The 23,126-nt window shown below is 42.4% G+C and overlaps 3 protein-coding genes across 13 annotated transcripts in view; 1 reads left to right on the top strand and 2 right to left on the bottom strand.

Annotated features, from left to right (window-relative positions):
• Positions 1 to 290: 290 nt before the first annotated feature.
• On the bottom strand, positions 291 to 14,977 carry cnbpb (CCHC-type zinc finger, nucleic acid binding protein b). Of its 3 annotated transcripts, none has more exons than XM_055917844.1 (7): positions 14,677 to 14,977; positions 11,853 to 11,988; positions 9,250 to 9,371; positions 7,506 to 7,571; positions 6,569 to 6,639; positions 3,507 to 3,634; positions 291 to 1,434 (listed from the first exon to the last, which is right to left on the bottom strand). In XM_055917844.1, exons 3-7 carry the CDS (start codon positions 9,350 to 9,352, stop codon positions 1,317 to 1,319), a joined length of 486 nt encoding a protein of 161 aa, XP_055773819.1. In that variant the 5' UTR covers positions 9,353 to 9,371; positions 11,853 to 11,988; positions 14,677 to 14,977; the 3' UTR covers positions 291 to 1,316. The 3 variants fall into 3 exon arrangements, with proteins under 3 accessions (XP_055773819.1, XP_055773820.1, XP_055773818.1); XM_055917845.1 differs by having other exon boundaries at positions 11,853 to 11,964; XM_055917843.1 differs by lacking the exon at positions 11,853 to 11,988 and having other exon boundaries at positions 14,677 to 14,971.
• Positions 3,787 to 6,562, bottom strand: LOC129851355 (uncharacterized). Of its 8 annotated transcripts, none has more exons than XM_055917837.1 (3): positions 4,458 to 6,562; positions 4,305 to 4,378; positions 3,787 to 4,225 (listed from the first exon to the last, which is right to left on the bottom strand). In XM_055917837.1, exons 1-3 carry the CDS (start codon positions 6,067 to 6,069, stop codon positions 4,067 to 4,069), a joined length of 1,845 nt encoding a protein of 614 aa, XP_055773812.1. In that variant the 5' UTR covers positions 6,070 to 6,562; the 3' UTR covers positions 3,787 to 4,066. The 8 variants fall into 8 exon arrangements, with proteins under 8 accessions (XP_055773812.1, XP_055773814.1, XP_055773813.1 ...); XM_055917839.1 differs by having other exon boundaries at positions 4,305 to 4,531; positions 4,567 to 6,562; XM_055917838.1 differs by having other exon boundaries at positions 3,787 to 4,378; positions 4,458 to 4,531; positions 4,567 to 6,562.
• Positions 14,978 to 19,670: 4,693 nt separating the features above from the next.
• Positions 19,671 to 23,126, top strand: part of nuf2 (UF2 component of NDC80 kinetochore complex) — a gene marked incomplete at its 3' end in the record, with an annotated part of 64,495 nt that continues 61,039 nt past the window's right edge. The window contains 3 exon segments of one of the 2 annotated variants that reach the window (XM_055917833.1): positions 19,671 to 19,800; positions 20,094 to 20,221; positions 20,379 to 20,453. In XM_055917833.1, the coding sequence (XP_055773808.1) occupies positions 20,099 to 20,221; positions 20,379 to 20,453 (198 nt within the window). 2 annotated transcript variants of the gene reach the window in all.

Raw genomic sequence — 23,126 nt, 5'->3', positions numbered from 1 at the left:
TAGTCTAAGTGATCTAAGTGATATATTGTACAAAAAAAAAAATCTAGATTTTGTTATCTACTCGTTCCTTGTTGAAGTTGAATCGTTCTCCATGGTTATAATACGTCACCGTGCTCCAATCATGGGATCAAAAGGCTTTCTGCCGTGATCTGGACCTTCAGCAACTCACACTGTCCAAAGAAATGCACCTTTTATGAATTGATAATCATTTATTTTATGAATTTGCTGTGACTGTCTATTGTGTTGGTTAATTTCTTTACAATCAAATGAGGAGAGAAACTTATCACAAGTCCATTATACTAAATCTTTATTTACTTATTAATAAGGGAGCAGGTCAATACAACGTACACAGAGTGAATCGATTGAGTGCTCTACGATAATGATGGCTGGTCGACAAATCACCCTTAAGATGATTCGTTGAGAGCCCCCGAGACAAAAGTATTTTACAGCCAAGATACACCCTTTTCAGTCTACATGACAAACAACAAATGTATGGATTGGGTCACAAGGTTAAGATTAGTATGAAAGATACTTGTTAATCACAGCAGACAGTATCTGCTGAAAAAACAGTACTCATTGTGTAGAGACCAGGGTCTGGCCCTGGGGTCATCTCTCCCTGGTACCATATAGAACAGAAACATTAACTCATGCTATGGAATGCGGTCTCTTTAGGTTTTATCACCCAAAAGACATGGTAAATCTCTTGTCCGTGTTAAATCTCCCAGAGGCCCACTTTCAGTTCACACAGACACCATAGAGTTATAAGAACCCTCTATTCTGTTTAAAACAGCCATTTGATGCAATAAAAGTATTAAAACATAATCTTGTAATTTCTCTCACAGTATTCATACAGTGTTTGGGCGGGTTATCTCCCTGTCTGTCGTGGGACTGAACCGTAACCATAGTGACCGCTGGCCGGGGCTGCTGTCGCACGTCAGTCACTCTCTTGCAGGTAGACTCCGTTTTGTTCAACAAAACTAAAACAAAGTCAATCTTTACGGGAAGCTCAGACTTCCTACCCACTCACTAAGTACTGGTTTCCCAGGTAGGAAGGGCATCCACTCATCATTCATCCCTGGTCACCAGTGGCTTGGAAAGGGGGTTCTTTAACAAGCATTATACATTAACCTCTACCAAACTAAACAAACATGTTTGATTAAATGCAGAAAGTGGATGTTTCACCCCTTGTCCTGCTTTTCCAGCAGACTGGTGTGGGACTATCCTCCGTAGCCTGCCGTAGGCCAGAGGGGACGATTCAGACGAAATAACACAACCATCCAAGTGAAAAGGGAGGGGCGTAGGAAGGCAGCAGAGCGCTAGGTCGTGGCCTCGATGGTGCATTCTTTAGCCAGGTGACCAGACTTTCCACAGTTGTAGCAGTTGACTTCGCTGGCCTTGCTGCACTGGACGGCAACATGGCCGATCTCACCACACCTGGTGGGAGACAGAGGAGAGAGATGAGGTTTAGCTAAGAGAAGGGAGAGTGTTTTCAGTCACTTGTTATTTGGGGACAACGTTTTATGTCCTGATATTTAAACAAGAATGCTATAACGTCTCATCTTTTGGTATCAGGCCTAAACATCTCCTTTCCAACTGATTTGTACCTGACACAGAAGTCCTGCCTGCTGGTCAACACACACACACACACACACACACACACACACACACACACACACACACACACACACACACACACACACACACACACACACACACACACACACACACACACACACACACACACACACACACACGATTCTTGATGTCCATTTATAAAGCTGTTCATGGCTGCCCCAACTCAAACATACCACAGAGAACGATACACTGGCCAGTATACCTTGTAAAAAAACAATATGTGCTCACAGCCCTTCTAGATGTGTCCTAGTAATGATGTATATCTTCAATAACTCACCTGTAACACTTGACCTTGTCACAGCCCTTCTAGTAATGATGTATATCTTCAATAACTCACCTGTAACACTTGACCTTGTCACAGCCCTTCTAGATGTGTCCTAGTAATGATGTACATCTTCAATAACTCACCTGTAACACTTGACCTTGTCACAGCCCTTCTAGTAATGATGTATATCTTCAATAACTCACCTGTAACACTTGACCTTGTCACAGCCCTTCTAGATGTGTCCTAGTAATGATGTATATCTTCAATAACTCACCTGTAACACTTGACCTTGTCACAGCCCTTCTAGTAATGATGTATATCTTCAATAACTCACCTGTAACACTTGACCTTGTCACAGCCCTTCTAGATGTGTCCTAGTAATGATGTACATCTTCAATAACTCACCTGTAACACTTGACCTTGTCACAGCCCTTCTAGTAATGATGTATATCTTCAATAACTCACCTGTAACACTTGACCTTGTCACAGCCCTTCTAGTAATGATGTATATCTTCAATAACTCACCTGTAACACTTGACCTTGTCACAGCTCTTCTAGATGTGTCCTAGTAATGATGTACATCTTCGATAACTCACCTGTAACACTTGACCTTGTCACAGCCCTTCTAGTAATGATGTATATCTTCAATAACTCACCTGTAACACTTGACCTTGTCACAGCCCTTCTAGATGTGTCCTAGTAATGAGGTACATCTTCAATAACTCACCTGTAACACTTGACCTTGTCACAGCCCTTCTAGATGTGTCCTAGTAATGATGTACATCTTCAATAACTCACCTGTAACACTTGACCTTGTCACAGCCCTTCTAGTAATGATGTATATCTTCAATAACTCACCTGTAACACTTGACCTTGTCACAGCCCTTCTAGATGTGTCCTAGTAATGATGTACATCTTCGATAACTCACCTGTAACACTTGACCTTGTCACAGCCCTTCTAGTAATGATGTATATCTTCAATAACTCACCTGTAACACTTGACCTTGTCACAGCCCTTCTAGATGTGTCCTAGTAATGATGTACATCTTCAATAACTCACCTGTAACACTTGACCTTGTCACAGCCCTTCTAGATGTGTCCTAGTAATGAGGTACATCTTCAATAACTCACCTGTAACACTTGACCTTGTCACAGCCCTTCTAGATGTGTCCTAGTAATGAGGTACATCTTCAATAACTCACCTGTAACACTTGACCTTGTCACAGCCCTTCTAGATGTGTCCTAGTAATGATGTACATCTTCAATAACTCACCTGTAACACTTGACCTTGTCACAGCCCTTCTAGTAATGATGTATATCTTCAATAACTCACCTGTAACACTTGACCTTGTCACAGCCCTTCTAGATGTGTCCTAGTAATGATGTACATCTTCGATAACTCACCTGTAACACTTGACCTTGTCACAGCCCTTCTAGTAATGATGTATATCTTCAATAACTCACCTGTAACACTTGACCTTGTCACAGCCCTTCTAGATGTGTCCTAGTAATGATGTACATCTTCAATAACTCACCTGTAACACTTGACCTTGTCACAGCCCTTCTAGATGTGTCCTAGTAATGAGGTACATCTTCAATAACTCACCTGTAACACTTGACCTTGTCACAGCCCTTCTGGATGTGTCCGAAGCCTCCACAGGAGTAGCACTTCTGCTCGTTGGCATGGTCACAGTCCCGGGCCACATGACCAGCCTTGCCACAGTTATAACAGACCTGCAATATAACATTATAATATAACATAACAATTAAGAATATAATCACCGGCCTTGCCACAGTTATAACAGACCTGCAATATAACATTATAATATAACATAACAATTAAGAATATAATCACCGGCCTTGCCACAGTTATAACAGACCTGCAATATAACATTATAATATAACATAACAATTAAGAATATAATCACCAGCCATGCCACAGTGATAACACACCTGCATTACTGCATTGTGGAAAATGTGGACGGAATACAGACGCAGACAGCATCAGTGGCTGGGACCACTACTATATGTCCAGTCATCCTGCCGACCAAGGAGCGGTCTGAGGAGCTGTTTGGCATAGCAGCTAGCCTAGCTGCTAGCTAGCTGCCTATCAACCTAGCAGGGTTTTCTTGAGGGCCTGAACGCAGCCTGCAACGCGGTTAACCATTACGGCTGGGACAGCGGACTCTCCAGGGCCTGTTGCTGTCTAGAGCCCTGCTGTTTGTTGTTGTTTTTCAATCTTCCCTGCGACCTGTCCTGTCTGGAACGGAGAGGAGTAACAGTATAACCTGTCCTGTCTGGAACCGAAAGGAGTAACAGTATAACCTGTCCTGTCTGGAACCGAGAGGAGTGGAGTAACAGTATAACCTGCCCTGTCTGGAACCGAAAGGGGTAACAGTATAACCTGTCCTGTCTGGAACCGAAAGGAGTAACAGTATAACCTGTCCTGTCTGGAACTGAGAGGAGTAACAGTATAACCTGTCCTGTCTGGAACCGAGAGGAGTGGAGTAACAGTATAACCTGCCCTGTCTGGAACCGAAAGGGGTAACAGTATAACCTGTCCTGTCTGGAACCGAAAGGAGTAACAGTATAACCTGTCCTGTCTGGAACTGAGAGGAGTAACAGTATAACCTGTCCTGTCTGGAACAGAGGAGAAACAGCATAACCTGTCCTGTCTGGAACTGAGAGGAGTAACAGTATAACCTGTCCTGTCTGGAACTGAGAGGAGTGGAGTAACAGTATAACCTGTCCTGTCTGGAACTGAGAGGAGTAACAGCATAACCTGTCCTGTCTGGAACCGAAAGGAGTAACAGTATAACCTGTCCTGTCTGGAACTGAGAGGAGTAACAGCATAACCTGTCCTGTCTGGAACTGAGAGGAGTAACAGTATAACCTGTCCTGTCTGGAACCGAAAGGAGTAACAGTATAACCTGTCCTGTCTGGAACTGAGAGGAGAAACAGCATAACCTGTCCTGTCTAGAACCGAAAGGAGTGGAGTAACAGTATAACCTGTCCTGTCTGGAACAGAGGAGAAACAGTATAACCTGTCCTGTCTGGAACTGAGAGGAGTAACAGTTTAACCTGTCCTGTCTGGAACTGAGAGGAGTGGAGTAACAGTATAACCTGTCCTGTCTGGAACTGAGAGGAGTAACAGTATAACCTGTCCTGTCTGGAACCGAGAAGAGAAACAGCATAACCTGTCCTGTCTGGAACCGAAAGGAGTAACAGCATAACCTGTCCTGTCTGGAACCGAGAGGAGAAACAGTATAACCTGTCCTGTCTGGAACCGAGAGGAGAAACAGTATAACCTGTCCTGTCTGGAACTGAGAGGAGTAACAGTATAACCTGTCCTGTCTGGAACGGAGAGGAGAAACAGTATAACCTGTCCTGTCTAGAACCGAAAGGAGTGGAGTAACAGTATAACCTGTCCTGTCTGGAACAGAGGAGTAACAGTTTAACCTGTCCTGTCTGGAACTGAGAGGAGTGGAGTAACAGTATAACCTGCCCTGTCTGGAACCGAAAGGGGTAACAGTATAACCTGTCCTGTCTGGAACCGAAAGGAGTAACAGTATAACCTGTCCTGTCTGGAACTGAGAGGAGTAACAGTATAACCTGTCCTGTCTGGAACCGAAAGGAGTAACAGCATAACCTGTCCTGTCTGGAACCGAAAGGAGTAACAGTATAACCTGTCCTGTCTGGAACTGAGAGGAGTAACAGTATAACCTGTCCTGTCTGGAACTGAGAGGAGTAACAGTATAACCTGTCCTGTCTGGAACGGAGAGGAGTAACAGTATAACCTGTCCTGTCTGGAACTGAGAGGAGTAACAGTATAACCTGTCCTGTCTGGAACTGAGAGGAGTAACAGCATAACCTGTCCTGTCTGGAACCGAGAGGAGTAACAGCATAACCTGTCCTGTCTGGAACTGAGAGGAGTAACAGAGTAACCTGTCCTGTCTGGAACCGAAAGGAGTAACAGTATAACCTGTCCTGTCTGGAACTGAGAGGAGTGGAGTAACAGCATAACCTGTCCTGTCTGGAACTGAGAGGAGTAACAGTATAACCTGTCCTGTCTGGAACAGAGGAGAGAAACAGTATAACCTGTCCTGTCTGGAACCGAAAGGAGTAACAGCATAACCTGTCCTGTCTGGAACTGACAGGAGAAACAGCATAAGGTCTACTTTCTTGGGGACCTGAATATTGAAACCTGAATATGCGAAAAAAGCACAATCGTTGCACAAATGTACCTAACCATAAACATCAATGCCTTCCTTAAAATCAATACACAGAAGTATTTTTTTTTTTTTAAACCTGAATATTATTTTTTATTTAAATGCATGTTAGCAGGCAATATTAACGAGGGAAATTGTGTCACTTCTCTTGCGTTCAGTACAAGCAGAGTCAGGGTGTATGCAGCAGTTTGGCCCGCATGGCTCGTTACGAACTGTTGAAAGGCCATTTATTCCTAACAAAGACCGTAATCAATTTGCCAGAATTTTACATAATTATGACATAACTTTGAAGGTTGTGCAATGTAACAGCAATATTTAGACTTAGGTTGCCATCCGTTCGATAAAATACCGAAAAGTTCCGTATTTCACTGAAAGAATAAACGTTTTGTTTTCAAAAGGATAGTTTCCGGATTTGACCATATTAACAGTTCTAACACACCTGTTCCCTCTCCTTCTTGGGCTCCTTACAGTCTCTGGAGATGTGTCCTCCACGACCACAGTTATAGCACGCTGCAGAAACACACAGAACAGTTATAGCACGCTGCAGAAACACACAGAACAGTTATAGCACGCTGCAGAAACACACAGAACAGTTATAGCACGCTGCAGAAACACACAGAACAGTTATAGCAAGCTGCAGAAACACACAGAACAGTTATAGCACGCTGCAGAAACACACAGAACAGTTATAGCAAGCTGCAGAAACACACAGAACAGTTATAGCATGCTGCAGAAACACACAGAACAGTTATAGCACGCTGCAGAAACACACAGAACAGTTATAGCACGCTGCAGAAACACACAGAACAGTTATAGCACGCTGCAGAAACACACAGAACAGTTATAGCACGCTGCAGACACACAAAACAGTTATAGCACGCTGCAGAAACACACAGAACAGTTATAGCACGCTGTAGAAACACACAGAACAGTTATAGCACGCTGTAGAAACACACAGAACAGTTATAGCACGCTGCAGAAACACAGAACAGTTATAGCACGCTGCAGAAACACACAGAACAGTTATAGCACGCTGGAAGATAACTAACACATACAGGAACAATAACCCACCCACTAACCCAACATAACCCACTCACTAACCCAACATAACCCACTCACTAACCCAACATAACCCACTCACTAACCCAACATAACCCACTCACTAACCCAACATAACCCAACATAACCCACTCACTAACCCAACATAACCCACTCACTAACCCAACATAACCCACTCACTAACCCAACATAACCCACTCACTAACCCAACATAACCCACTCACTAACCCAACATCAGACTAATAGTCAAACTTCTAAATTGGTGTGATGTACACACAAGTGTGGTCAACATTTTTCTAATCTGGAGCCGTCCTCACCATCCTCAGTCCTCTCACAGTCCCTGGCGACGTGACCAGGCTCTCCACAGCGATAGCAGAACAGATCTGAGGAACAGGAAGAATATTATGACTGGAAAATCACATCATTGCTTTGCTAGACATGTGACAATAGGAATCGACTTAGAAGTTAGCACACAGGCTTAGTGCTGCCCAGGGCCAAGTTAGCACACAGGCTCAGTGCTGCCCAGGGCCAAGTTAGCACACAGGCTTAGTGCTGCCCAGGGCCAAGTTAGCACACAGGCTTAGTGCTGCCCAGGGCCAAGTTAGCACACAGGCTTAGTGCTGCCCAGGGCCAAGTTAGCACACAGGCTTAGTGCTGCCCAGGGCCAAGTTAGCACACAGGCTTAGTGCTGCCCAGGGCCAAGTTAGCACACAGGCTCAGTGCTGCCCAGGGCCAAGTTAGCACACAGGCTTAGTGCTGCCCAGGGCCAAGTTAGCACACAGGCTCAGTGCTGCCCAGGGCCAAGTTAGCACACAGGCTCAGTGCTGCCCAGGGCCAAGTTAGCACACAGGCTCAGTGCTGCCCAGGGCCAAGTTAGCACACAGGCTTAGTGCTGCCCAGGGCCAAGTTAGCACACAGGCTTAGTGCTGCCCAGGGCCAAGTTAGCACACAGGCTTAGTGCTGCCCAGGGCCAAGTTAGCACACAGGCTTAGTGCTGCCCAGGGCCAAGTTAGCACACAGGCTTAGTGCTGCCCAGGGCCAAGTTAGCACACAGGCTTAGTGCTGCCCAGGGCCAAGTTAGCACACAGGCTTAGTGCTGCCCAGGGCCATGCTCTGGAAAACCAAACAGGAGAAAATGTTTTGAAACTGAGTTACATGGGAAGGTTGAATACTACCTGAACGTTAATTTACAGTTTCAAAGTGTTTTTACTAAACTTTGCCCTTTCATTTATCCTTTAATGTAGTCAGTACCTTTCACCGTCTATTGATCAATATCCTGTAATGTAGTCAGTACCTTTCACCGTCTATTGATCAATATCCTGTAATGTAGTCAGTTCCGTTCCCCGTCTATTGAACACTACCCTGTAATGTAGTCAGTTCCATTCCCCGTCTATTGATCAATATCCTGTAATGTAGTCAGTTCCGTTCCCCGTCTATTGATCAATATCCTGTAATGTAGTCAGTATCTTTCACCGTCTATTGATCAATATCCTGTAATGTAGTCAGTATCTTTCACCGTCTATTGATCAATACCCTGTAATGTAGTCAGTACCTTTCACCGTCTGTTGATCAATACCCTGCAATGTAGTCAGTACCTTACCTTTCCCCGTCTATTGATCAATACCCTGTAATGTAGTCAGTATCTTTCCCCGTCTATTGATCAATATCCTGTAAATACCCTGTAATGTAGTCAGTACCTTACCTTTCCCCGTCTATTGAACACTACTCTGTAATGTAGTCAGTACCTTACCTTTCCCCGTCTATTAAACACTACTCTGTAATGTAGTCAGTACCTTACCTTTCCCCGTCTATTGAACACTACTCTGTAATGTAGTCAGTTCCGTTCCCCGTCTATTGAACACTACTCTGTAATGTAGTCAGTTCCGTTCCCCGTCTATTGAACACTACTCTGTAATGTAGTCAGTTCCGTTCCCCGTCTATTGAACACTACTCTGTAATGTAGTCAGTTCCGTTCCCCGTCTATTGAACACTACTCTGTAATGTAGTCAGTTCCGTTCCCCGTCTATTGATCACTACTCTGTAATGTAGTCAGTACCTTACCTTTCCCCCTCCCGCGGCCCTTGCCTCGTCCCCGCCCGGCATTCGGACAGTTCTTGATCCAGTGGCCAGTATGTCCGCATCCAAAACACTCATTACTACTCATCTCCACTAGCTCCTACAACCTGAGGAGACAGACACAGTCAGCCCTAATACAGCCAGACAGTCTAGGGCTGCTCCCTGATTAAACACAATCTTGGTAGACCAAAAGTCATCTGTTCTTCGACCAATTGATTTCTCAAAATATTTACATTTAAGTCATTTAGCAGACGCTCTTATCCAGAGCGACTTACAAGTACATACATTCATACTTTTTTTGTTCAATGTGTAATTTTTCCATATATAGACACACCCTATGTGTTTGAATAAAATCAACTATGTGCATTGAGCTGGTCTGATGCTTTAAGCTTACGGTTTGATGCCTAAAGAGGGTGCCAGAGATCTAGATAAGGAGAAGAGAAAACCCTTAACCTGACCCAACCATTCTCTTCCCGCTGGCTTTCGCTGATTCTGCCATTACTCTCGGAGTCGGCAACCTTTCTCATGTGGAACGCCAGTTTATCTGACCAGTTCTACCCATCTACCTGCCAGTTATGGTTTTCATGAAACTGTTTCATTTATTATACCGTTTTTATATCTCAGAATCATTGTCATGTGGTTAATCAAAATTCTATCCAAATCTAAATGAAAACAAACAAACCTAAAAAGGTAACTTCTATTGCCGTTGCCAACTACATAAAAAAAGCCTACATAAAGCCCTCCCCAAAAATAGCATCGCAGCCTGCAGGTAGAAAATATCCTGGTAAAACTAAATATCCTATAAATCATATTTGCAGACAGGCCATGTGTAGCTACAAACTTGCAACATTGTATAAAATATTCTGGGTCCTCAGAGTTTCCCAGGCCAGTGAGCTCGGGACAGACACACCTGTTGGCTTGAGATCTTGTTCCTCTTTTGGAATATTAACTCCAAAGTATTGTGGAGCTCCTGCACGTGAATATAAACAATATCAGCACCCAAAATGAGAACCGGAACCTATTTCAGTCAAGCACTGATAAGAAGTAATCAGGTAGGACTATTTTATGACGTTTCCACTGGATCTGAGCATGACATTGTTCCCCTTTCACGCTGAGTGGTCATCGAAAGGGAGAGAGCTGGAAAGATTTTTCAAATACATTGAGGAACTATTATCATTCTCAATGGGATGTAAAAACAGACTTCATTTGCTTGCTGTTTGAGGTGAAGAAAACATTACTTTGAGAAGCTCCACAGGTCATTAGTGGTGGGTCGTTAAGCCAATCAGAAATACTTTCAGATCCCCAAATGGGCACATTTTTATGCCTACATCTGCGCGCAGGCCAGGTAGCCTATAGGTCTACTTCTATGTGTAACTCAGGCCAGGTAGCCTATAAGACTACTTCTATGTGTAACTCAGGCCAGGTAGCCTATAGGTCTACTTCTATGTGTAACTCAGGCCAGGTAGCCTATAGGACTACTTCTATGTGTAACTCAGGCCAGGTAGCCTATAGGTCTACTTCTATGTGTAACTCAGGCCAGGTAGCCTATAGGTCTACTTCTATGTGTAACTCAGGCCAGGTAGCCTATAGGTCTACTTCTATGTGTAACTCAGGCCAGGTAGCCTATAGGACTACTTCTATGTGTAACTCAGGCCAGGTAGCCTATAGGACTACTTCTATGTGTAACTCAGGCCAGGTAGCCTATAGGACTACTTCTATGTGTAACTCAGGCCAGGTAGCCTATAGGACTACTTCTATGTGTAACTCAGGCCAGGTAGCCTATAGGTCTACTTCTATGTGTAACTCAGGCCAGGTAGCCTATAGGTCTACTTCTATGTGTAACTCAGGCCAGGTAGCCTATAGGTCTACTTCTATGCGTGCGAGTCCTTACTCAACATTGACAGGAACGCTCCAAACAAAAGACATTGACTAAATTGATAAAACTCGTGAACGGAATGAAATAAACCAAAACGTGTTTCTCACAAGTGTAGCATAGGTTGTACACACGGCAGAAAATGTGTTCACTCCGACAACGAGAAGACTGGAAAAATAATATTGAATGCCTTAAAATAATTTATGATATGATTTGAGAATCTGGTTGAGAGAATGCCAAGAGTGTGCAAAGCTGTCATCAAGGCAAAGGGTGGCTGTTTGAAGAATCTCAAATATAAAATATATTTTTTTGGTTACTACATGATTCCATATGTGTCATTTCATAGTTTTGATGTCTTCACTATTATTCTACAAAGTAGAAAATAGTAAAAATAAAGAAACTTTTGAATGAGTAGGTGTGTCCTAACTTTCAGACCCCTTCCCCTTTTCCACATTATTACATTACAGCCTTATTCTAGAATGTATTCAATAAAATGTTTTTCCTCAATCTACACACAATACCCCATAATGACAAAGTGAAAGAAAACAGAAATACTTTATTTCCATAAGTATTCAGACCCTTCGCTATTAGACTTTAAATTGAGCTCAGGTGCATCCTGTTTCCATTGATCATCCTTGAGATGTTTCTACAACTTGATTGGAGTCCACCTGTGGTCAATTCAATTGATTGGACATGATTTTGAAAAAGCACACACCTGTCTATATAAGGTCCCACAGTTGACAGTGCATGTCAGAGCAAAAACCAAGCCATGAGGTCGAAGGATTTGACCGTAGAGCTTCGAGACAGGATTGTGTCGAGGCACAGATCTAGGGAAGTGTACCAAAACCTTTCTGTAACATTGAAGGTCCCCAAGAACACAGTTAAGAACATCCAATAGTCAAAGGTATATGGAATACAAATGGTATAGAGAAATAGTTGACGTGTCATAATTCCTATAATAACTACAACCTAAAACTTCTTACCTGGGAATATTGAAGACTCATGTTAAAAGGAACCACCAGCTTTCATATGTTCTCATGTTCTGAGCAAGGGACTTAAACGTTAGCTTTCTTACATGGCACATATTGCACTTTTACTTTCTTCTCCAACACTGTGTTTTGTATTATTTAAACCAAATTGAACATGTTTTATTATTTATTTGAGACTAAATTGATTTTATTTATGTATTATATTAAGTTAAAATAAGTGTTCATTCAGTATTGTTGTAATTGTCATTATTACAAATATATATATATATAAAAATCGTCCAATTAATCGGTATTGCCATTTTTTGGTCCTCCAATAACCGGTATCAGTGTTGAAAAATCATAATCGGTCGACCTCTACTTTGGAGAGACCTGAAAATAGCTGTGCAGCAACGCTCCCCATCCAACCTGACAGAGCTTGAGAGGATCTGCAGAGAAGAATGAGAGAAACTCCCCAAATACAGGTGTGCCAAGCTTGTAGCGTCATACCCAAGAAGACTCGAGGCTGTAATCGCTGCCAAAGGTGCTTCAACAAAGTACTGAGTAAAGGGTCTGAATACTTATGTAAAATGTGATATTTCCATTTTTATTTTGAAGAAATTAGCAAACATGTCTAAAAACATGTTTTTGCTTTGTCATTATGGGGTATTGTGTATAGATTAGACATTTTTAAATAAGGCTGTAACAGAACAAAATGTAGAAGAATTCAAGGAGTCTGAATACTTTCCAAATGCACTGTAAATCCCCAATCATACTAGGCCAGTGATTCTCAACTTGGGGGTCGCGGGAGGATTTTAAGGGATCGTAGGAATATATAAAAAAGAATCATATTATTTTGAAAGGTAAACACTGCACCTAAACTTTTATTTTGAAAGGATACCGCCGCACCACTTATTGTTGCTGACTTTACACGTGTAGAGCGTCCGCAGTGATGTTTCAGTTTCAGAGGGTTGGCACATACTCACTGACCAATACAATAACGTTCTCGCCCCACACACACAAACACTGATCCAATGAAATGTCAGATTTCTCAACACACACACACTGATCCAATGAAATGTCAGATTTCTCAACACACACACACTGATCCAATGAAATGTCAGATTTCTCAACACACACACACTGATCCAATGAAATGTCAGATTTCTCAACACACACACACTGATCCAATGAAATGTCAGATTTCTCAACACACACACTGATCCAATGAAATGTCGTTCTGCAACATTGCACATGTCGGCTGTCAGATTAAAATCAGGGACCCGTTTTAAAAGGTGCAGCTTCCTCTATCTACTGCTGCTTCCAATGTCAACAAGGCAGACAACCCGGTCCCTGTCAGGAAGAGAAAATACCACCCCGACTTCATCAAATATGGTTTTACATATATAGAAGACAGGCATGGTGAGTGTAGACCGCTGTGTATCCTATGGAATGAGCTGTTAGCCAATGAGAGCATGAAACCCTCCAAAAGGAAAAGGCATCTGGACACCAGGCGTCCACAAAGATAAGACAGCTGACTTTCAAATAAAACGTCAATATCTGGATGCATCACAAGATTCATTGAATAACGACTTCAAGGTACAAGAAAAGGCACTTTGCGCATCACACCTTGTGACCTAGCGCACTGCTAAGTGCAAAAAAACTTGTGAAACTTAAAAAGTTGGAAAAATTTGAAGTCGTGTCTCTGAATGTCTGTTGATGTCTCATTGCCTTGTTACATATTAATGATGTCCCGAATTATTATTTTTGTGGGGCGGGGGGTTCGACTTGTGTTATGTTATTTCATTGTTTTCCTTTTATTCACAGGAATGTCCCTGTATTGATGTGTAATATTGTTATTATTGTTGCAATAAGTAATTTAAAAAAATAGGCGATGTCTTGCGACATTGGCTAGCTACACTCACTCACGTCATCGGTCATCTCACGCCGAACTACGCATGTGCAAACCGTCAAATCAAAGGCTCTCGTATATAAAGTTGTTTTTAATTAAAATGAAAACGTGTCAGTTTGTCACTTTCACGCGGTTGGATTATTAACATGTATATATATTATATTTGGGGAAATGTTGAGAAGTGAACAATTCTTCCTTAGTTAAGACTTCTCAAATCCCGGCCTGCTCGTCAAGCGTTCCCGGAAGTCTCGCGATGTTGCATGGTGTTTAGAAACGGTGTACTATCTTTGATACCACTGCATCTATCTACGGTAGCTAACTAGGTAAACAACACCAAAACAAAGACCATATGCGTTTTATTAAATCATTTCAAATTGTGACTTCAATACATTTGCTGATTTCTTTCGAGACAAAGTCTCGATCTGGAAAAATAAATTATTAAATTCTGCACCTTTCCCACACGCAGTAGACCAAAGTGCGTTGTAAGAAAATGTATTTAACGTTAACGTTAGCTAGCTAGCCAAGGAATCACAACAGCTCGTCTTGCATTTATTTACATTTCGGTCGTACTTTAGACAGACTGCGAATCTTTATGACACATGTGAAGTATTTAAACATATCTTCCACAGGTTATATTTTTGTCCTTTATTACAGCCACTCACCTCAGACTGCGCCTGGTTGTTGTCGGTCTCCTCTGCGCCACACGCGGGTTGCACACGGTCCTCTACTTCGGTCCTGTTCTTCTCCCCTCCACATGGGCGCTGCTTTTGCACACGGCTCTGCTCTGGTTTTCAAACAGACCGTTACATTATTAAGTCAGATCCCCATCCTAGGCCTTTGTGTTTATACTGCATGTATCTGTTGGAAGGAGCCTTGTTAAACCGTTACGCCATGTACAGTAAAAAAGAAAAGGGATGAAACAATCAGTGGAGTGAGGAGAAAATGAGAGGTGCTCTGAAAGAGTAGAGTCAGGACATGTACCCAGACTCCAGGAGCTGGCATGCTTCTGGCACAAATAGCTTTCTCCCTGCAATTAGGGTTAAGTGCCTTGCTCAAGCCCCCCCCCCCCCCCCCCCCCCCCCCCCACACACACACACGTTTACGTGTGTTAGCCAGACAGCCACTCACAAAGTAGACTACCAATCGCTGTCTATAGTGCTGAAATACCAAACCTTTGATAGACTTTCTATGGTGCTAGGGCATAGTTTAGCTTTAGCTAATAGATACATATTTATTGGTAGGCCTATTTGTTCGTCCTTTTCTCAGGAAAGCCTAACATTTCAAATCAAAATTTATTGGTCACATACACATGGTTAGCAGATGTTATTAGCGAAATGCTTGTGCTTCTAGTTCCGACAGTGCAGTAATATCTAACAAGTAATCTCACAATTCCACAACAACTACCTAATACACACAAATCTAAGTAAAGGGATGGAATAAGAATATATACATATAAATGTATGGATGACCGAGTAGCATAGGCAAGATGCAATAGATGGTACAATATACAGTATATACATGAGATGAGTAATGCAAGATATGTAAACATTATTAAAGTGCCATTATTAAAGTGACTAGTGATCCATTTATTAAAGTGGCCAATGATATCAAGTCTGTATGTAGGCAGCAGCCTCTCTGAGTTAGTGATGGCTGTTTAGCAGTCTGATGGCCTTGAGATAGAAGCTGTTTTTCAGTCTCTCTGTCCCAGCTTTGATGCACCTGTACTGACCTCGCCTTCTGGATGATAGCGGGGTGAACAGGCAGTGGCTCGGATGGCTGTTGTCCTTGATGATATTTTTGGCCTTCCTGTGACATAGGGTGGTGTAGGTGTCCTGGAGGGCAGGTAGTTTGCCCCTGGTGATGCGTTGTGCAGACCGTACCACCCTCTGGAGAGCCTTGCGGTTGTGGGCGGTGCAGTTGCCGTACCAGGCGGCGATACAACCCGACAGGATGCACGTACCCTTGTGGGGCCCCAGTGTTGAGGATCAGCAAAGTGGAGGTGTTGTTTCCTACCTTCACCACCTGGGGGCGGCCCGTCAGGAAGTCCAGGACCCAGTTGCACAGGGCGGGGTTCTGATCCAAGGCCTCAAGCTTAATGATGAGCTTGGAGGGTACTATGGTGTTGACTGCTGAGCTATAGTCAATCAAATGTAATTAGGAAGCCCTTTTTACATCAGCCGATGTCACAAAGTGCTATACAGAAACCCAGCCTAAAACCCCAAAAAGCAGGCAATGCAGATGTAGAAGTACGGTGGCTAGGAAAAACTCCCTTGAAAGGCAGGAACCTAGGAAGAAGCCTAGAGAGGAACCAGGCTCTGAGGGATGGCAAGTCCTCTTCTGGCTGTGCCGAGTGGAGATTATAACAGTACATGGCCAAGATGTTCAAACGTTTATAGATAATAAGAAATAATCACAGTGGTTGTAGAGGTTGCAACAGGTCAGCACCTCAGGAGTAAATGTCAGTTGGCTTTTCATAGCCGAGCATTCAGATTTAGAGACAGCAGGTGCGGTAGAGAGTCGAAAAACAGCAGGTCTGGGACATGTAGCGCGTCCGGTGAACAGGTCAGGGATCCATAGCCGCAGGCAGAACAGTTGAAACTGGAGCAGCATGTGACCACATGGACTGGGGACAGCAAGGAGTCATCAGGTCAGGTTGTCCTGACGCGTGGTCCTATAATGGTCCTCTGGGAGGGGAGGGAGAGAAAGAGAATTAGAGGGAGCATACTTGCATTGGTTTGATTTGAAGGAGAGATTGAATATATCCATAAACACACCAGCCAGCTGGTCTGCGCATGCTCTGTGGACGCTGCTTGGGATGCAGTCTGGGCCACGGAGAAAGAGAGCCCACAGTCCTTGGTAGCTGGCCGCGTCGGTGGCACTGCGTTATCCTCAAAGTTGTCGAAGAAGGTGTTTAGCTTGTCCGGAAGCAAGACGTCTGTGTCTGCAATGTGGCTGGTTTTCCTTTTGTAGTCTATGATTGTCTATAGACCCTGCCACATACGTCTCGTGTCTGAGCCGTTGAATTGCGACTCCACTTTGTCTCTATACTGACGTTTTGCCTGTTTGATTGCCTTGCGGAGGGAATAACTACACTGTTTGTGTTCTGCCATATACCCAGTCCCCTTGCCATGGTTAAATGCGGTGGTTCGTGCTTTCAGTTTTGCATGAATGCCGCCATTTATCCATAGTTTCTGGTTAGGGTTGGTTTTAATAGTCATATTGGGTACAACATCACCGATACACTTCCTGGTAAACCCAGTCACCGTATCAGTATGTTCATTGATATTATTCTCAGAAGCTACCCGGAACATATCCCTGTCCGCGTGATAAAAACACTCTTGAAGCGGGGATTCCGATTGGTCAGACCAACGTTGAATAGTCCTTAGCACGGCTACTTCCTGTTTGAGTTTCTGGCTATACTTGGCTGACAGTCACACTCGGCCGACGTCATGTGGCCCGAGTCTGGGCCGCCATCGGCAGTATTACTTATGGCTAGGATGCGGGGATTAAGCTCGGGCTGATTCCTGTGTGAATTATCTGGCCCAAATGAATTACTTGGGGCTCGGGACGATTTGGGCTACTCTCTGCCAGATGATTACACAGGCTGCTTTATATAATTTACATTTCATTATTTATTTATTCCATATTTTCTCGGTATTTTGTATTTTGATACTTTGTGCAAGGCAATTGATAAACATTCAAAACTTTGTGGTTGGAACCTCCCGAGTGGCGTAGCGGTCGAACACACTGTGTCTCAGTGAATAACTGCGTTTCTACAGATGCTGGTTCGAGACCCGTGCCGGCCGCGACCGGGAGACCCATGAGGCAACGCACAATTGGCCCAGCGTCGTCCGAGTTAGGGAGGGTTTGGCCCGCCCCATGTCCTTGTCCTATCGTGCTATAGCGATAGGACAAGGACACATACATACATGCAGTTTACAATTGGCTCATTCATCCCCCTCCTCTCCCCTGTAACTATTCCCCAGGTCGTTGCTGCAAATGAGAACGTGTTCTCAGTCAACTTACCTGGTAAAATAACGGTAAAAAAATAAAAATAAAAAATGCTGACATGGTCACTAGGTGAATGGTGCCAACACATAATGTTTTTTGTGGATGGTGTAAGAAATTGTAATAGGGACTGGAAACTAGTAATAACTACATTTCAACATAAGTCATCTTTTATACAAAATACACATACTCCTCATTTCTCTTGGACATATGCTGGACTTATTAAGACACCAACTACAGACACACATAATTCCCCTCCCCCATGATAACCACAGACACACACAACTCAGGGTTGGAGCTCAAGACAAAGAACTATCTCAGGAACCAATGGAACGTGGACACCAGGCCTGTTCAGGACTACCCAAGACCCAGATCGACCAATCGGAAGGCCAGACTCGCAGATCTACCTACTTTGCTTGTTGTCTATATAATACTGTACAATTGTTGAAACTACCTCTTTTCCGGACGGTTCAATAAGAATCAGACAGAAAGAGCCTTGCTGCAAGATTTTACTAAGATATCTTTACATGTGATTAAACGGCCTTATTATAAAATTATCCACCTCGTCCTATTGTCTCCTCTTGTTCTCCTGTCAACAGTAAACGTTTTATCAACAATGGGTATAAAATGTATAATAGTCATATTTAAAATGACTAAATCGGGTAATTTTGTATACATTTATTTACATTTTCATCAGGCCGCTTCTGGGGGGATTCTTTAAGATGCCCCTAAAGTCGGCTGAATTCCGGGTGGAGGAAACGGCAGATGTACTTGGGCCGATTCTGGGCAGTCATTCATTTTGATTGCGGGCCAAGTCCGACACCCAATTCCTTGCCGATTCAATCAGTTCCGGTCCCACGGAAGAGGGCCGCTTCTGGGCCGACTCCTCTTTGCTAGATGGGAACCTTTCGGTTACTGGCCCAATGCTCTAACCACTAGGCTACATTGTCTATGCGTACAGCGTTTCACAACCCAACCCCTCCCCGTTTTCCAACTCGTCATTCAGTACAGCACCGTTTCCGTTCAACTGAACATTCCAGAATGTAAAAACATACCCAACGTGGCACAGGCCAAGTAGCCCACGTCCTCTGAAGTGTCTGGCTGGCTAGCCCTGACTTCTCCATACACTGACTACGCTACATGTAACCTAGCTTTTCCGTCTTTATAAGTAGACTTTGTTTACTTTTCTGCTTGTAACATGCACTTGACATGTGGAGTTCTCTGCGGAAGCTAGCTAACCGGATGTAGATTGGGACTGCGTATTCTAAATGAGTTTGTTATCGTTAACTTTCCAAAAGTCTTAAAAATACATGAAAACTGAAATGGTTTTTGATCATCATTTAAGGTTAGGCTAATTTATTTTAACTAGGCAAGTCAGTTAAGAACAAATTCTTATTTACAATGAGAGCCTACCAGGGTACAGTGGGTTAACTGCCTTGTTCAGGGGCAGAACAACAGATTTTTATCCAGCAACCTTTTGGTTACTGGCCCAATGCTCTAACCACTAGGCTACCTGCCACCAAGTGTTTGCAGTGTGGTTAAGGTTAGGTTGAAGATTAGATTTAAGAAGAGCAACTGTAGAAATGGGTGTGGTTTATGACTTTGTGGCTGTTTAAACCAGTGACGACCCCAAACCTTGCGGTGGCGCTGTCGCGCACCAATACTCAACTGAAGAATACGAAAAACACGGAAGTTACCTCGAAAGCGCCAAAAATCGAAATACCAGACGTGAAATAGTTAGCTACTTATTTGCTCCGTAGTCAACAACACAATTTCAGGTAATCAAACTACTCATTGCAAAGACGTTATACTAAGAATCACTGTTTGAATAATCTAGCTTTAGACATGTATAACGATTATGTGTAGGACAAAGTAAGCAAGGTAGCCAAGTTAGCTACCTGGGCTAACGTTAAATAGTGAATAGTTAACGTTAGCTAGTTAACGTTAAAGCAGATAAGTTCAAATGTACTGATATGAATAATGGTAGTGTACCGTAGCCAAATACCCAAGTAAAAACATTGATCTGAATTTGAATTGCTTGTTGATTCAGTTTAAAAAATGTTTTTCCTAGTGACAATGACGGAGAACACTTTCCCAGTGTATAAAGTGGACGCCATCGTAACCTTTTTCCGCACTGAGGTCCTTACCGGGCAGGAGGCAAAACATTTCACTAAGAACGACCTTGCCCCGAGCCCAAAGGTAATACACGTTTTTAAATTCGCATGAATATGACTGCATGAGTTCTCCAATAACACACACAGAGGTTGTATTGTGTATATGACTCATATGAAAGTGATCATTTATTTGCAGCTGCCAATGTTGGTAGTGTAATACAATGTTGTTGTCCCCATTGTAGCCAGATGCAGTACAGAGACTGTACATGAGGATACTGCAACTCCTGTACCGATTCAAGCCTGAGTGTCATTACATGGTAAGTACACTTACACTACAAATACGTTTTTATTGGTCACATACACATGTTTAGCTTATTGTGGATGTAGCGAAATGCTTGTAAATATATGGTTATACATATTTAAACGCACACATTACTTTTAATCAATACAATACACTACTGTTCAAAATGTTTGGGGTCACTTAGAAATGTTCTTGTTTTTGAAAGAAAAGCGTTATTTTGTCCATTAAAACACTGTAAATGTTGTTAATGTTGTAAATTACTATTGTAGCTGGAAACGGCTGGTTTTAAATGGAATATTTACATAGACCCATTATCAGCAACCATCACTCCTGTGTTCCAATGGCACGTTGTGTTAGCTAATCCAAGTTTAGCATTTTAAAAGGCTAATTGATCATTAGAAAATCCTTTTGCAACTATGTTAGCACCGCTGAAAACTGTTCTGATTTAAAGAAGCAATAAAACTCCTTCTTTAGACTAGTTGAGAATCTGGTATCTGGAGCATCAGCATTTGTGGGTTTGATTTGTGGGTTCATCGCTAAAACTACGGGCTCGGGAGAAACGAAGGTCGAAAGCCACTTTAGAGTGTTTTCTATCAAAATCTACCAGTTATATGCATATCATATCTTCTGGGCCCGAGAAACAGGCCGTTTAATTTGGGCATAGATTTCATCCAAAATTCCGAATACTGCCCCCTACCCTAAAGAAGTTAATCGGCCAATTTAAAAAATACATTTTAAAAAGAAGGAAAGTAAAGTTTTATATGTACACACACACACATTTTTGTAATAATGACAATTGCAACAATACAGAATGAACAATGAACACTTTTTTATTTTAACTTAATATAATAAATAAAATCAATTTAGTCTCAAATAACATGTTAAAACGAACCACCAGCTTTCACGGGTCTTCAATATTCCAAGTTAAGTTTTAGGTTGTAGTGCAGAAAGCAGAGCTTGTCTGCATGGTCCCCTGTCAGTCTGCTACTCCGCGAAACACAGACCTTATTTGAAGTAGATCAAGACGTTCTCTATGGAAGACATGAACAGTAAAATAACTAAGGAACCCCTTTCAAGTTCAGCCGCAAGTTATTACAGGAATTATAACACGTCGACTATTTCTCTCTAAACCATATACCTTTGACTAATCCGGAAACTATCACCTCGAAAACAAACCGTTTATTCCGTTCCGTATTTTATCAAACGGGTAGCATCCACGAGTCTAAATATTCCTGTTACATTGCACAACCTTCAATGTTATGTCATAATTACGTAAAATTCTGGCAAATTAGTTTGCAAAGAGCCAGGCGGCCCAAACTGTTGCATATACCCTGACTCTGCGTGCAATGAACGCAAGAGAAATGACACAATTTCACCTGGTTAATATTGCCTGCTAACCTGGATTTCTTTTAGCTAAATATGTAGGTTAAAAAATATATACTTGTGTATTGATTTTAAGAGCGGCATTTATGTTTAAGTACATATTGGAGCAATGACAGTCATTGATTGATTGTTTTTTATAAGATAAGTTTAATGCTAGCTACCTACAGTTGGGATATGAGTCAATACTTTGTAGAAGCACCTTTAGCAGCGATTATAGCTGTGATGCTTTCTGGGTAAGTCTCTAGAGCTTTTCACACCTGGATTGTACAATATTTGCACATTTATTCTTTATAAAATTCTTCAAGCGCTGTCAAGTTGTTTGTTGATCATTGTTAGACTGCCATTTTCATGTCTTGCCATTAGATTTCCAAGCAGATTTTAAGTAAAAACTATAACTAGGCCACTCGGGAACATTCAATGTCTTCTTGGAAAGCAACTCCAGTGTATATTTGGCCTTGTGTTTTAGGTTATTGTCCTGCTGAAAGGTGAATTTGTCTCCCAGTGAGCATTGGAAAGCAGACCGAACCAGGTTTTCCTCTAAGATTTTGCCTGTGCTTAGCTATTTTCTGTTTCTTTTTATACAAAACAAAAACTCCCTAGTCCTTACTGATGACAAGCATACCCATAGCATGATGCAGCCACCACCATGCTTGAAAATATGAAGTGGTACTCAGTAATGTGTTGGATTTGCCCCAAATATAACTCATGTTTTGGAATATTGTTATTCTGTACAGGCTTCCTTCTTTTCACTCTGTCAATTAGGTTAGTATTGTGGAGTCACTACAATGTTGTTGATCCATCCTCAGTTTTCTCCTATCACAACCATTAAACAATAACTATTTTAAAGTCCCCATTTGTCTCATGGTGAAATCCTGAGCGGTTTCCTTCCTCTCTGGCAACTGGGGGATATTCAATTTTTGCTTATTAAAAATGTTGACCCATTCTTTGAAAGGCATTGGAAATCCTCCCTTGTCTTTGTGTTTGAATCTCTTTGAAATTCAGTGCTTGACTGAGGGAACTTACAGATAATTCTATGTGTGGGACACAAAGATGAGGTAGTCACAGTGAGTTCACGCAACTTATAATGTGACTTGAACTTATTTAGAGGTTGAATACTTATTCACTCAGGACATTTCAGCTTTTAATTTCTAATTAATTTTTAACAATTTCTAAAAACGTAAGTCCACTTTGACACTTTCAGGTATTCTGTATAGGCCAGGGACACAATCTAAATGTAATCAATTTTAAATTCAGGCCATATCACAAATGTGGAAAGTCTAGGCCTGTGAATACTTTCTAAAGGCAC

This window comes from Salvelinus fontinalis, chromosome 3 (genome assembly GCF_029448725.1).
Source record: "Salvelinus fontinalis isolate EN_2023a chromosome 3, ASM2944872v1, whole genome shotgun sequence".
Lineage (NCBI taxonomy): Eukaryota > Metazoa > Chordata > Actinopteri > Salmoniformes > Salmonidae > Salvelinus > Salvelinus fontinalis.
The sequence above is the reverse complement of the archived record's forward strand: the minus strand, read 5'-3'. Positions and strand labels throughout refer to the sequence as shown.

What these genes read in the sequence shown, in the direction of transcription:
- LOC129851355 (XM_055917834.1), bottom strand. Translation starts at nt 6,069, where the DNA reads ATGCTGTTTCTCCTGTCAGTTCCAGACAGGACAGGTTATGCTGTTACT. An exon ending in CTCAGTTCCAGACAGGACAG is followed by an intron (nt 4,532 to 4,566) that starts GTTATGCTGTTT and finishes CAGACAGGACAG; the next exon opens with GTTATACTGTTACTCCTCTC.
- cnbpb (XM_055917844.1), bottom strand. Translation starts at nt 9,352, where the DNA reads ATGAGTAGTAATGAGTGTTTTGGATGCGGACATACTGGCCACTGGATC. An exon ending in GGGCCGCGGGAGGGGGAAAG is followed by an intron (nt 7,572 to 9,249) that starts GTAAGGTACTGA and finishes CCTGTTCCTCAG; the next exon opens with ATCTGTTCTGCTATCGCTGT. An exon ending in CCAAGAAGGAGAGGGAACAG is followed by an intron (nt 3,635 to 6,568) that starts GTGTGTTAGAAC and finishes GTTATATTGCAG; the next exon opens with GTCTGTTATAACTGTGGCAA.